Here is a 15,223-nt window from a genome sequence, read left to right on the forward strand (position 1 = left end):
CCACACACACCAATGATTTGCATGCACAAAGCTGAAGTTTAGCCCTGAGTGCTTTTTAAGACCTTACGTGTCATACCCTGTTGACAGCATATTTGACCTGAGAACACCGGCTTTTTAATCAAAACACTTCCTTACAGCTTCAGTTTATTTTCTTTATATCCATTACCATGTCTATTTATTTTTAATCTGTCATCAAAACATCTAATCTTTGAATGGTTAGGCTGACTGTTGTCTTTTGCTGAACTATTGCTAATATGCTGGCAGGCATTGCTATTCAAGTACATTTATCTAATTTAGGGTCTAATCCATCTGATTTTGAAATTACTGGATATCTTTCCATTGGCTTTTGGATTGTACACTCCTTGGGGCAGGGATGCGACTTCTATTGTTTGTTGTGGAGTGCAGTTCCCAGTGATGGTGTCCAAAAAATACTAGTAGTACAATAACCTATTCTTTCAAGGAACAAAAGAATGTTATTTTTGATGCATTCATCTTTCATCTATCTTGAGTTTGCCATTCAAAGTCAGAAAACTATTTGCAGGGTTTTTCACTTTCATCAGTTTCCTCGGTTTTTGCGTTTAATAGTCTTCTCATGTAGCCTCATTAATTTGCTTCATACTCAGTTGTTTGGATGCCTGTTTTTAACTCTACAATTGTGTGTAGAAATATTAAAGAAAACACATCTCTTCTTTGGCTTTTGGGAAATATATGTGATCCCATTCAGCAAATGTTTCCTTAAAATTTCTGCTAGTTTGTTTTTTTCTACAGCATCCTGCAAAAACATAGAAATAATAAAAAGTGTGGCCTTTACAATTAAGGAGACATTCACAGCTCCAAAATATACATGTATCAAAATAAATTATGGAATTTAAAATTATTTTGGATATGGAAAGTACAGATATAAATTCAGGATCTTGTGTTCCTCCTTCAGCAGGTTGCAGAATAAAACCTGAATATAGCAGAGAAAACTGTAGAACTCCAAACTCAAGTCCCAGCAGTTGAGTAAAAGAGTAATTGGTTGTCTAGTACTTGTTATCAATGTTTTTGTTTTAATAAGATGTAAGTAATTGCATTTGGTTTTCTTTATGCTGAAACATCCTTACTTCTTATATGAAAGAATCTTGGTGAATTTAAATGTGCTTCCAATCGACTGAGAGAACAAGGAGAGAGTGGGGCACATCTCAGCAGGGCCAGAGGATGAGAAGTTGGAAGAAATAGTCAAATTGCACAGTATATATTAATAAAAAATTAAAAGAAGAAACACTTTAAAAGAGTATTTTTGTGCATATCATTTACACAGATACTAACAAATGGATTACTCATATATTTCAGCATCAAGAAATTCCTCCAGACTTCAGTTTTGACAGTTTTAAACAAAACCCATCTCCCCAGCTCAAAACTCTATTTGCATATGTATATATGCAGTCTGCTGCAAAAAAAGAAGATGCTATTAGCACACTGAGCCCTTATGCTTTTCTCTACTACAAGGGACAGAAGCAGTGAGAATAAGAGATTGGGAAAGCTTAAAAAAAAAGAAAAAACAAGGAAGAAAAGGATGAGAGGAGGCAAGGATTGAACTGCTTTGGGCATTGTCCTCCACCCGTGGCAGGCCCTAGCTCTCAGGATGTTTCTCCAGGATCCCACTAGCCATATCAGAAATAAAGGGATGTGGAACCAGGGAGCAGGAGCACTCCACTGCGCAGAAGACCAGACAGGAGTTAACTCTTCTAAAACCAGCTTTCGTTCCTGCACAGATCCCCCCTGCTGTATACACAGCAGAGCTGGGTGTTGTGTATGTACATCAGGGCAGCTGCTGAAGCTGAACTGCCTGAGGGCCAAACCTACGCGTACTCCTCAAACCCACACATACTCATCGCCGTCTCCGTCTTCCCCTGTTAGTGTGACTCCGCGCTTCAGGGGACCAGTCCTCGCACGCTGAGCCTTGCCTGCCGCTAGACACGTCGTATCCCTTGTAGAGCATTCTCGTGCCTTTGTCCTTTCCAGAAAGTTTCATCTCTGGTGAAGATCATCTGACCTCCATTAAGAAATAAAATAGCCCAGTTATTTTTCCCTTGTTTTAATGTAACACCTTTTCGTTTGTTTGTTACTAACAATTCATTATTATGATAAATTATTTGCACTCCCATTTTCCAAATTAAGTGAACTCAGCAGATATTTTCCTTTCCCAAAACTTCAAAAAGTCAAAATTTTCAAGCTGATACAGGTTCAGGCTTACTACAGGGGCTGAGAAGACTGAAGGATCACCCAGTGAAATGCAGATGTTTTCAGGCTGTGTGAAACAGAAACGTCTGCGTTGCTGTGCTACCCGCCCATTTGCCTCAGAGCTGCATTTCCTTTCATTGAATCTGCGAGGTTAGGCCTTATGTGCCGCCAAATGAAGTCTTGACTCACTGTGAGCCCAGGTCAACTCCGAGGAGAGTCAGCGGAAAAAGCTTCTCCCACCTCACAGAGAAGTTCTGAGGGGCGTAAAGCTTTCCAGTCACCCTGCCAGAATGATAGGTATGCTGTGCTCGAATCATACACCGCTGCGGAAAGGGAGCGCAGGGTTTGCATGGCCAATGCTACCCTCACAACATCTTAGGCAAAGAAGAACGAAATTCTGGCCATGGCCAGAAGTTTTGTTTGTTATTTATACAGAATATACAGTGCTAGGAGCTAGGTTCATGTTTAAACTTCATGAAGGTTATCAATTCTATTTTGAAGACTTTCTAGAAATGGAGCTGTAGGAGCTCAGGAGACCTCCTGAGGGTTAGAGGATTTTTTTTTTTTTTTTTTTTGCAAAAAAGGGAGGGAGGTAAGTCTTTAAAGGCACCAAAAAAAAATAAAAAGTCAGTCAAGCCCTCAGTTGTGCAGCTCTTCTTTGTGGCTTCCGTACTTATAAGTAAAAATGTTAGAACGCAGGGGAGAATTGATATTATCCAGTTTGTGGGTGGAAAGCTAGAAGACAAGATGCTTTTGAAAATGCAACTTGTAAATGTATCCATTTTTATGTAGGACTATATAGAGAGGATGGTTGAGTTCCAATAATATTTTCAGCTTTTACTCTCTAAGAATATCCACAGCATGTTTTGATATCTCTGTGCAACACAATTGTTTTAGGATAGCATTTACTACGCGTATACAATTATAGACTTCCTGAGACAGCTGAAAATACCTGCATAGATAGATCTGGAATGTTACAGGAGCCCCCAGGTTACAGACTGTTTGCATACTTGCAATAAAACACCTTAGAGAACAGAAGCAGAGATCGATGGGTGGGAAAATGACTCAATGAACATCTGTGTCAGCCACTTTGAAATGTATAGTACAGAGGGAATTATCGATAAGGTCAGAGTCTTCATGAGAAAGCAACTCTGTTTGCAACTCTCAAGAAAGAAATGAAATAGCCTGGAATGCAAGTTGACAGATATGGTGTTGAGTGAGGCCCCCAAGGAGCTTGCGCCGACAACAGGAAACCTTTGATTTGAATTGTCTAAGGGTGGTAAAAGGTCAAAATTATTCAAATGCTGAATGTAGTGGGTAGGTGAATCCTGAACCAAGAGATAGGCAAATCAGTAGAAAGCCAAATGCTGCATCGCTCATACAATTATAGCTGTATTTTATAAAGATCGCATATATCCTGCTAACTTGCCTTTTTTATACATTTGACATGCAACATATCTTCAGTTTATCCATGTTAGCATAAATATAAATGTGCTTGAAAGAGAACTGAAAATATCTTTGAACAGGAACTGCTGTTTATATAACTGAACATCAATGAATGAGTTAGTTAAGCAGTTATTTTTAAAACATTCCTAAAAAAAGAGTGACATGTAAATGACCAAATGAAACAAATGACAAATGACACAAGGAAGAGGCCATGGAAAAGGCATAGATGTTTTATTTCCTGATCTGCCACTGCACTACTTTGTGATCTTAGGAAATCATTCAATTTTTCTTTGCCTCTTCCCACCATTTCCAGTTTTATTACTTAGGGCCACAGAGGATTCTCCTGCCATGTGGCTTGTGTGGTATGTTGTAGTATTATCATATCGTAGGCAGGAACGAAAATGCAAGAATGACACTGAACAAGAAATCTTTGACCCTTTCCATCAAATTGTTCTGATACTTGGCCTCTAATTAAATTCAGAGTCTCATCATTCACTGTTTTTAATTTTTTCAGCGTGAAGAATGTAGTTGGTCATGAAATGTTTTCCTTTTGCCTTTAAGAATGTCAGTGTCTCTGGAATCTATTTAGCCACCTACACCTGTTTCAGAGCACAACCCACAACTGCAAAATATGCAGGAGCATGGAGCGTGTGCTAATGAGTTGCAGTATTGATTTCACCAGCAGTATTTTAATACTGTTTCTCTTGAAAAATGAACAATAGAACTGGGCTCACAAATTCTTAATGCATGTTACGTATGGTAATAGACGGTCCATATTCAATAATCTACTTTATTTTTCTATACAGAATCTGAAATATATGGTGTTCTACCACAGTGAACAGGAGTGAAGGAGCCATGCTGATTTTGTTCACACTGTCAGCACATCTGGAAAGCATTCACCATAATATTGTTTTCTTACCAACAGGGCCTTTCTAGTGTGGATTGACTTGCCCTCTAGTGAGACTCCCTGGTTTCTGCTTCTCAGTGAATTGCCTCCCAAGACAGTTATCACACGATACACGATTCGGGCTTGCCATCCTTCCAGCTCAGGTTCAACTAGGAATATGTAGACTTATGACTTGAGTGTGACTTACGTACAAAGTCAGCTGAAGATACTGAAAACTCTTGGTTACGCAATGCCAACCAACTATTCAGCTCTGCGGCTTGTTGCGTTATTAGGATCTGTAGCTCCACTGTTCTCTCAGTGCTTACCAAAAAAATTCAGGGTGAAAGCAAGCTTGCTTCTGCTTGTGCCTGAGGACCCTGATGCTTGCCGGAAGGCGAGCTTGGAAAAATGAAGAAGGTCGTATTTCTTACCTCCTTCCCAGCCTGCTGGTTCAAATTTCTGTCAGATTTGTCAGTGCTCATAGGCTTGTAGTTACTGCTCATGTCTCCAAGCATGTTTGGCCTGAAGACCATTATTTGCACTGGTTAGCCAGACCTTTGCCTTAGCCTGACAAAATACATTCGATGCAGGATGCTCTTGAAATCTTTTCAATAACAGCAGCTGGTGCAGGAACCTGGTTTGTGCAGAGAACCCCTGGGAACGCACAGTTATGATTAATTATTTGTAATAACAATTTTATTTTTGCCATAGTATGCTAAACCTTTTGCAGCACAAAAAAAAATTGGAAAAAGAAAGAAAGGAAAGTTTTAAATCCAGAAGCTGCGTACAAACCTTTGTACTGACTTTCATATGGTCTAGGTCCTGCCCTTCCTCTTCTCATGCGTGATCATGATCACTCAAATCATCTAAGAAGCTTCTGATAGTTTTGGGGGTTAAATGCTCCAGGATTAGGAGCAGAGCTTTCTCAGTCAAGGGCCCCCACCTTTGGAATTAGTTTTCCTTGGTCCTCTGCCAATGGCCAGCTCTAGTAAGCTTCAGAGCACATGGTGAAATGTTTGTATTTGGGTTAGCTTTTCTCTATTTATAGTTGTTTTGGTCTGGTTTCGAATTTTAGTTTGCAGATTTCGAAATGGTAGATTGGGAAAATTTACCTGATTTGTTATTTTCTAGCAGCATTCCTTAATATTACCCACCATAGGGAGGTTTCTATGTCATTTATCAGTATTTTTATAAGTTTGTAAGTGTGTTTTGTAAGTCCTTCAGCACCTGAAGGAAAGATATTCTTATTTTCACTTTTATCTTGCCATTTTCCAGCCTGTGCTACTGGAATTACTTTGACCCAAACCAGAAAAGCACTAGAGCACATAATTTTGTTCCTTGTGCGCTTTGTTGGCCCTGTTGTGCGTTGAAGGAAATGGTGACCGCGCAGGCTGACTGACAGTGGGGCAGCTTGTAATCTGCGTGGGCTCACGGCTTTGCTATGGGCTGTTTTACAGCAAATGCCACCTTTGTACATGCTCTGAAACCACCAGGGCTATGCAAACAGATTCCCCCCAAAGTGCATGTTTGTAGTTAGCACCGCTTTTTTGTTGTTGAGGTTAAAGCTACATGAGTACACAAAATGGTCAAACCCTCGTCCTTCCACCCCAAGATTGTAGACTGTATTTAAATGTTTATAAACAGATAAATGATTCTAAGTAATCTAAATTATTTGATTATAAACTTTAGTATTTTGGGTATGATTGTCTTCTTATTTATGTCCATTTTAAACATTAGGGCTGATGGTTTCAGTAGAGATGATCCTTATTTGTACCAATCCGAGAAGACAGTAGGGCCCACAAATGGCATGCTTTAAGAATAATACTAAAGGATCTTTAGAGATGTGTATTTTTAAAATACGACTTGGATTTGTAACAAAGACTTTTTTCTCTATTGCGTGATTAGCTCTTGCCCTTTGTCCAAGTATATTGTTACAATAAGATGTGTTCAGGTTCCCACAGTAACAATCCTATCGGGGAATAATGGAACCCAAGGCAAAGAACAAAAGAGCACCATGTAATACCTGTTAGTCACCCACTTACCAAAACCCCCTTGGACAGAGTCTCTCCTGTTGTAAAATAGACCAACTCTTGAGGATCTGGCCCAATATCTCCTGCGGAGCAGACAGTTGCCATAGGAGAGGTCAGGATATGCATCAAGCTTACCAGCTATAGCTTAAATGTGTATCGTGAAACTGCAGACTCTGGGTAGATGTTTCCAGTTAACTTTCAAAGCAGCTGCTCCTCAGGACAATGTGGTGTTATATTTAGAAGGGCAGACTGGTCACCTGATGGTGTCCTGATTTAAGAACGATCAGGTCTACCCTCGCCATTCATTTGTTCAAAATGAAAAAGAGGAAGAGCTAAAGAGTTGGCTTGGCTCCGGCACCACTAAGAAATTTCTTGTTTTGATATAAAACGCTCGTAATGAGATTGCATTTTTCCTACCATGTATAACTTCAGTCTGAGAAGGAAGCTAATACAGGGAATAAAATAATCCTGTATGCACGCTGTAGTCACGATTGATTTATTTAACAGTTTACACGCGATTTTTTTTCTTTCTCTTCTTGATTTTTTTCTTTTAATAAAACCGGAGAGCTGGTGGCTGGTACTGATTTAGATTTCCTGCCTGAATTTGCTCTTGTTTTCCAGCTCTCCTTGTGCAATGCTGCGTGGCGCTGGCAGCCTGAGCGAGAGGGAGCTCCAGTCACACACATACACTCAGACCACGGAGCGGAGATTACCATCAAGGAGCCCACATTTGCAACAGCGGGGGGCGTGGGGGGGGGGGAGGCGAAGGGAAAATAAAATAAAAGCAACAATCGGGTAAATGCTCGTCTCTCCTCCTCGCCACCAGCACCTTGCACAGGTCTGAAATCGCTTGTTTTGCTTTGCTGTATTGCGCTTGCCTGGGATGTGGAGAGGGGAGAGGGGGAGGGGAGGAAGGGGGAGGTTTAACTTTTACTTGACATTACCGGGTTATTGTCAGTTTGACTGTGTTAAATCCCGGTGATTTCCCCTCGCCCCCACCCCCTCCTCGGGCTCGGCTCCCTCCAGTTAACTTTGTTCAAAGGGCTGCAGCCAAAAGGGCTTGTTCGGGCCTGGGACAGAGATAGCATAAAGTAAATAACCACCACAATTAGGCTGGGGCTGGGAGTTGATCTTAGTGGCGAGAGATCTGCTTAGTTAGCGTTTGCTGCTTAGGGGCGATTGAAGGCCATCGTACCAAGGACACACACACACGCACACGCACACGCACACACTCGCACACACTCACTCACACACACACGCTGGATACAAAAGTCTGGAGGATCTAGGGGAGAATTGCAGCCGCCGGATCGGTGCAGCAGAGGCGGCCAGAGCCATGCGTGTCACGGCCTCCTGAGGGGGGGAAAGGAAGGAAGGGAGGGGGGGGGGAAGGAAAGAAAAGAAAGAGAAAAAAAAAAAGAGAGAAAGGAAAGAAAAAGCAAGACGCGGGGTGGTGGAAAGTGTTCGCCTGCTTTTGTCTCGCAACACAGTGAACTGGAAGATGGAGATGGATGTTAAGGGAGTTTCTCCGTGCCCGGAGCCCATCCCCCCGCCGGCGGCGGGGTCTGGCGGCTGCCCGCACCAGCGCCCGCACCACCGCGATGGGCAGCCCGCCGAGCCTGCCCCCGCCGCCGCCGCCGCCGCCGCCGCCGCCGACGGCGCCCACCCGGAGCGGCGGCACAGCAGCGAGAAAGAGGACAAAAAGGTAGGTCCGCTCCGCCGCCGGCCGGCGCCGTGCCGAGCCGAGCCGTGCCGAGCCGAGCCGAGCCGTGCCGGGGCGGAGGGGCCGGCTGCACTGCACGGCGCGGCGGGGCGGGGGGCGGCGGCGGTGGGGCCGGGGAGGGGGGCGGCGGGGGGTTGCGTGAGGACACGGCGGGGGGGGGCAGAGCGGGCCCGTGGGGGCCGCCGAGCTGGCCGGGGCGGCGGGCGGCGGCCCCGGGGCTGCCGCCAAAGTTTCCCCTCACTTGGAGGGGCCGGCGCGGCGCGGCGCGGTGCGGTGCGGTGCGGTGCGGTGCGGCCGCCTCCCGGCGCGGCCGGCGGGCGGCGAGGGGCGAGCGGCGGCGGGGAAGGAGCCCCGGCAGCGCTGCTGTGTCATTGCGCAGCGGGGACGTCCGCGGCGGCGGGGGAAAGCCGCCGGCTGACCGAGTTCAGCGAGAAATGGGGTCAGCTCGCATCCTTCAGTGCGGAGATGTCTGCTGCGGGAAGGATCGGAAAGTAGGGAGGCTGGGGTGGCAACGGGTTGCCATTCAGATAATGTCAGCGGAGCGCGGTGATCAGCGCTTTTGTCTGCGGGCACGGTCTTCGTTGCCATTAATTGTGCTCAGCGTGGGGTTGCCAAACTGAAGGCTAGAAATTGTGCTCTGTGTGTGTGTGTAGGTCGGCAACGGGCAGAGGCTGATTAAACGTGCAAGTTTTATGGTGGTAGAGCGATTGTTGCAAGCAGCGACCCGGGTGTGCTAAATGACAAAAAAAAAAAAAATCCATTTATATTTTATTGAAATCTGAATAATTCTCAGAGATACCCCATAGCAGATACCCCATAACAGACTATGTTCCTACTATAAATGAAAAAAAGAAATGTTGCAATGTACTGGATTTGAGCCACGTTTCATAAACTAGTTTTACTACAGTTTTGTTTTCTGTTACAAATGTGTAGGGAATGGTAACACAATGAAGGAATGTAAACCAGCAGCGCAATAAATTAATGCAACAACTCTGTCACACCACGTAGCTGCACGGCTAGAGTTGGGCGCATCGTGAGAAATACAGGGTATTTTGGGAAAATGGTATCTATTACCGGAGACCCGCGCTTCATAATTTTACCTCACATACTTTTTGGTTTGTTGCTGTTTGGTAAAATCCATCCTAGTGTTTTAATTAAAGGAGAGACTATGAAAGACTGATCATTAGTACAGGGCCTGTACAGCTTAATAAGGTGGATACAAGGTTTTTATTTTTAAAATGGTAACTGGTGGTTTATGTATCATAATAGATGTAGACAGAATTTCAGCTCCCTTGAGTTCATGAATATTTAATTCTGTCATGACTGCATATTACTGTACATAGCTAAATGGCTTGTGTGTGTGTGTCTGTGTGTGTGTGATTTTTTCTAGGTCCCCTTTCCTTACAACATGTTACTTCATGGAACTGAAAATACATTCTTTCCAAATAATTAAAATGTAGAGTCAAGGTTGCCATTTACATAGGAGTTGGCTGTGCCAGTGCCTCGAGCATTTAGAAACCCTGCCATCAGCACAAATCTGTGCACAGTAGTTACTTTTTGATTTGCCACCACAGTCTGTCTAATGTTTTACCAATGGTGGACATGAGGAAGGCAAACAGCATATGACCGAAGGTGAATGAGTACTAAGAAGGCCTGATTATCTATGATACAACTAATTAACATGTTTAAATAATCCAGTATTGCACCATTGTTTTGTTCTGTATTTGTCAGCAATTTTAGGACACAGAAACAAAGTGCTACTTTTTTTCCCCCCAGTTGTAGCCCTGCAAACGTACTGTGATATATTCCTTTTTTTTATCCGGTGTCAGCTTTTCCAGTCTTGCCATGCAAAAGGTGTTTCCAAAGACTTTAGCTTATATTTTTGGGGGAGTGGTCTGATATTTCAAACCTCTCTAATCATATGTATATTTTCTGGATGCTATCCCAGGACAACCTGTACTTCATATAAGTGCAAAAGTATTTTAGGTATCCAGTAAGACAGTGGCACCAGGAATGTGATGAGAAGGGGAAAACCCATTAAAGCAGTAGTACAAGCCAACACAATTATGAAAAAAAAAAAAAAATCCAACCACAAAACAAAATGCAAATTTTGCTGGAAACATCATCTAAGAACTTTTTTAATGGATTGAAATAACAAAACCATTGCTTATTGGATCCTTCAACAAATGTCAAAGGCACACTGATACATTTTAGAACTGTAAGCACTCTACATGGAAGTTGTAAAGAACATTAGAACGAGATTTCCTGACGTGTATATTTATGAGCATGTGAATATTAAGGTCTTACAATATCTCATTATTCCACTGTCAGGACTTGCTTTTTTGGGATGGTTCTTGAATTATGAAGAACCTTATATGTATCATTCAGCTCAGTTTCTATGGGTGGTAAAAAGAGTTTTGCTCCCACCTAAATGGAACTGGGTCAGATTCATGCTGCAGTACAGCTACTTTTTGTCACAATCCCCAAAAGGAACATTGCTGCATTAACTAAATAAAATATTTTCTTAGTTCTGTGGAATTTCAGTAGAAGGTACTACCATGGTGTCATTTATGTCGATATTGTTTTTTTTCTGTGATACGTTTATTCTTTAACTGTCTTTGAACTTCAGTAAAATTCTGAAACACATACGTAACTTGAAATACATGCTACTATCTTCAGCCGGGACGCTCACATGCTTAAAGTTAAGTGTATGCTTAAGTGCTTTGTTGGAGCGAGACCTAGATTACCTCCCACACATCCTTCTGTGTTGGTACAGTCTCTGACCAATGTATGAGTAGGGAAGTGAGGAAGACCAATTTTATAATTTATATATACAGTACTCGGTGCTTTAAAACATAGTTGCCATTTATGTGAGAGAAAATTAAGCAGAAATCATAGAAGAAGGTGAGATTTAAAAGATGACTGACTCTGTATGGATATCATTTTTTCTCTTAAAGCAAAAGACATCAAAAAATGTTTTTCAACACTCCTACGGTCCTTTCTGTTATTTTAGGTAAAAGCATGTAGGTCTAACCCTACATACAGCAGCACGTTGACATTCTCCAGCGTGGCAAAGTGGGTGACTTGGGGGAGCGAACGTGCAATTCGGCTGCTTCTTCCGTGCTGGAGGTGCAGCTGATGCCCGCGACAGGTTGTGCGAGGAGCGGGGGGGGGGCCGTCACGCCGTCTGGCCACTGCGGGACTCGGTGCAAGGGGAAGCAGACCCGTCATTTTTACCAAGGGTTCTTTCCAACTCCTATTGGAGTGATGGTATCTTTGAAAGGATCGATTTAGTGCGGGTTTGAGAGTTATCTTCAGCAATAACTAATCGGTGACTTTACAGGTAACAAGTGCTACAGCTGACCTTATGGCCAAAATTTTCCCGGGGTGGTACCCTGAATTAGGACTTTCAAGTACAGTGTTTTTATTTTCAGAAGTACTGTGCAGCCACACAGTCCTCCAGGAACTGGTCCTACAAACAGATTTAGTCATGCAACTTTGCACACCCCAAAAAGCACATTTAATTTTGTTTTCCACTGAGGGAAACCTCTGTATATCTGAGGTTTTCAAGGCATGCACAAATGATTTACAAGCACACCCACAGCTTTCACTTTATTACCTACATTCCAGATAGGAGAACCCCTGTGAAATAGCTCCAAGGTGAAGCACCTACTGTGTATTTACATGGAAATGAGCACCCCAAGGTTACAGCAAAAGCAAGCCTATCTGGGCTGGGTACATGGTATTCTAGTTCAAAAACAAATTATTGGTATTTGATATAAGAGGTTTGAAGTGTTTTATGGGCTTACTTGGATGTCGTTTCCCAGAATAGTCTTCTGTCATATTGCTGTGTGAGCGTGGTACCCAGGTATGCAAGCTTTTAGAGAGGAATAAATGCTTTGGGGGAAGGCACTTGGCATTAACTTGGGAATTCTGTTCTGCTGTACATGTGATCTGCTACAAAACTGATTGACAGTATCCAAAAGCCTTCTGCTAGTTTTTATTTACACCATTACTGCCAACAATAAGGTGATTGTTCACTCATCCTCCACAAGGAGTAGGTCAGGAAGAGTGAAAGCATCTTCAGGAGGAAATTTTTTGCAATTATTTCTTTTATGTATTTAGTTTTGTTTGGCTTGAAAACCCATATGTTGCTACGTGTTTATGTTTAGAGAAGACAAGGCCTAAGAAATGCAATTTATGCTTGAAGCAGAGGGTGGGAAATTTAATTTCAGGGAGAGATCTTTGCAGTGTCAGGTCAGATGGACTTATCTTACTCTAGGCTGTTCCACTGTGCATAGGAGAGTAGTTATCCAGCACTGTCTTTCTCCTGGAGATTTAGATGGTTTTTCAGATAACCTGGACGCAGCCCATTGAGCAACATGAAGTTAAGAAGCAAGAGCTGAAACGGAAATCAGTAGTGAATAAGGGGAACCAGTCTAAGGCGTGCAAGACAAAGAAGACTGAGACTAGACAACACTACCTGATGCTGATTGTAGTAGCTTCTCCTGGTGATCAGATAAGATGCAACATTTTGTTGTATGAGCTGGAGTTTCCCAAGTGCTGAAGGCTTAGTGCCAGGTGTATCATGAGCTGTGGTCCTGCCAAGATGTAATGCAGGCGTGAATAGTCAAGGTCAGGCCACTGTCTGCCTGGACGGACAGATTCTTAGCCACCCTGAGATGGCAGAAAATTTTACTTGTGGCTGTTGCTATTCTGAGAGTATGATGTCAGACAGAAATTCCAATATATCTTGAAAGTGTGGACAGAGCTGATGAGTAATGGGTGTCTATCCAACTCATTGCTAAGAGCGTTTCAGAGATCTTTCCTCAGCCCAGCAACATCAACTCTTGTCTTTTTCAGGTCCAGTTTTACCCATCTATTTTTCATTTTAAGCTGCTCTTTCCCATGCTGTGGGCCATCTTGATATTGATCTTGATCTGCATATTTCAGTGCCTTGCTGATGAAAAGGTCTGAAAGCAAACTCATCTCCGTGCTAGCACTCTGTTCCTCCCGAGCTCCCAGTGCCAGGAGGCTGCCTGCGTGGTGAGTCTGTCCTGGCGCCACGGACCCAGGACGTGCCGTGTCCCTCATCAGCAGCTGTCTGTCCTGCAGACCTCTAGCTCGCAGCTCCGGGGCAGGCTCTAATTCGCAGAGTTGTGGGGAAGCTGTCTGGAAGGGTCTCCCTGAAATGGCTGCCAGAGCCATGGCTCTGGGCAGGTGCCTGCGAGGGAAGGATTTGGTCCTGTGTATTATCCGCTGCTGCGGGCAGCAAAGCTGTTACCTGTGCCATTAACGTGTCTTGTTGAGCTGGTCCCAGAGGCCGACTGCTCTGGGCATTAAAATACGGTTTCAGACTTCAAAAAAAGAGGGAGTTCACTGTGAACTTAGAGCCTTGCTTTTCAGGCACGCCTACTTTTGCATTTCCATGTATTTGATGCACTCTGCCACTCACGCTTACACTTTCCTTGCCTTCTAGTGAGAGAATCCTTAGATGAACCTAGGATTGTGCCTTTACTGCGAAAATAACCTGGTGAGAAGAGATGAGAACAAGGGAGAGCGAGTGAGCGAGAGAGATGGAGAGAGAGAAGCTGTTAGTACCTCAACTTGAAGGCAGGACTAATAAACTCATATTTTATTAGACATCAGAGAATCCATAAGGCTACCAATATTGGAAATCAGGCCGCATAATTTTTGTAGCTGCAGAATTCCTTTTTATCCCATATTCTGAGGATTTCTTTTACTGACATGTGAAATAAAGTTACCTTAAGTAGAAGAAATACACATTTAAAAGTCTTCATTTTCAAGTGGCGTGTTTAGAATCCAGAACAGAGAGAGTGCTGTCCAATACTGTTTTTATGTTAGAGTTTAAGCAGAAGTTAGCAGTTAGAAAGAATGGGAATTGACATCTGAGATTTACCACCAATTTAGATAAAAAAACAACACACATGATAGACTGTGCACATGAAAAATTCTTTTAAAGTCATATGTAATACTGAAACTTCTGAAGAAAGAATACACCATTTAAATACTTCCCCCTTTAAATAAATTGCGTGAGAAATGTTTTGGCAAAGAGTGAAGGGCTGTTTAAATTTTTCAGCCAAATGATCAATAGGTGAATGAGGCTTGAAAAGCTGATCACACTCTGAATGGTTCTGGGGGTAAGCATAGAAATACTCATTGTAATGCAGAGACTTCATAAAAAGTAAAGTAAGTACTACTTATGGTTATTGCAAAGTGAAATGAAGTGCATATGTGGTTGATTATGTGATAAATCCGGAGACATAAACAGTGAGCATCATGGGTGGGAGCTAAACAACACTCTTGAGTCATCAGAAACAGAACCACAAATTCTGTGTGCAGAAGACAGTCCTGGCGCTCTGGCTGAAGGCACATTCGTCTTGGCTGCAGCGAGGCTCTGAGGATTCCTGCTCAGGGCAAGATACAGCATTGAAAAGGGCACTGTTATCTGCTCTCGAGCTGTTTGGACGCTGCCTCGGCTCTGGCGTGGTGGTGTGTGTCCGTGCCTGTGCTCGGGGATGGGAAAGCAGTGCTGGCCAGGGCTGCACGTGGCAGCCCCGAGCTCGGCCAGCACGGGGCATTTCCTCCTCCCTTGCACAGAGCCTGCTCTCAACAGCCGCGTGTGCGCAGGGGCGCCTGCCTAAGGCTCGGGTGCCAGCTTGTAACGAATCTGGGGCTTCAACAATGGATAAGCAATGAAGCTAGAAAAGAACAATGCCCATGTTGTTTCACCCTGTTTCCAGTGTTTTGCTACATGCTCTGAATGTTTTTAGACCATCCCTGTCTGTAGTAAAAGCTTACCGTGTCCTCTTGCATCCATAGAGCACAGTATGTCTTAATCTACTGAGGTATGGTTTACTTAACTGCTCAGCGCAAAGAGTTTAGTTACTGATGTGT

The 15,223-nt window shown here is 43.4% G+C and overlaps 1 protein-coding gene across 5 annotated transcripts in view; it reads left to right on the forward strand.

The window, feature by feature from the left end:
• Positions 1 to 7,992: 7,992 nt before the first annotated feature.
• Positions 7,993 to 15,223, forward strand: part of RBMS3 (RNA binding motif single stranded interacting protein 3) — a 712,732-nt gene continuing 705,501 nt past the window's right edge. For 3 of the 5 annotated variants that reach the window (XM_068935481.1, XM_068935482.1, XM_068935483.1), the window contains exon 1: positions 7,993 to 8,287. In XM_068935481.1, the coding sequence (XP_068791582.1) occupies positions 8,084 to 8,287 (204 nt within the window). In that variant the 5' untranslated portion in view covers positions 7,993 to 8,083. Of the gene's footprint in view, positions 8,288 to 8,675; positions 8,745 to 15,223 lie in introns of those variants that run through there. The other 2 variants (XM_068935488.1, XM_068935487.1) reach the window with 2 other exon arrangements.

The sequence above is a fragment of the Struthio camelus genome, chromosome 2, assembly GCF_040807025.1.
Source record: "Struthio camelus isolate bStrCam1 chromosome 2, bStrCam1.hap1, whole genome shotgun sequence".
Lineage (NCBI taxonomy): Eukaryota > Metazoa > Chordata > Aves > Struthioniformes > Struthionidae > Struthio > Struthio camelus.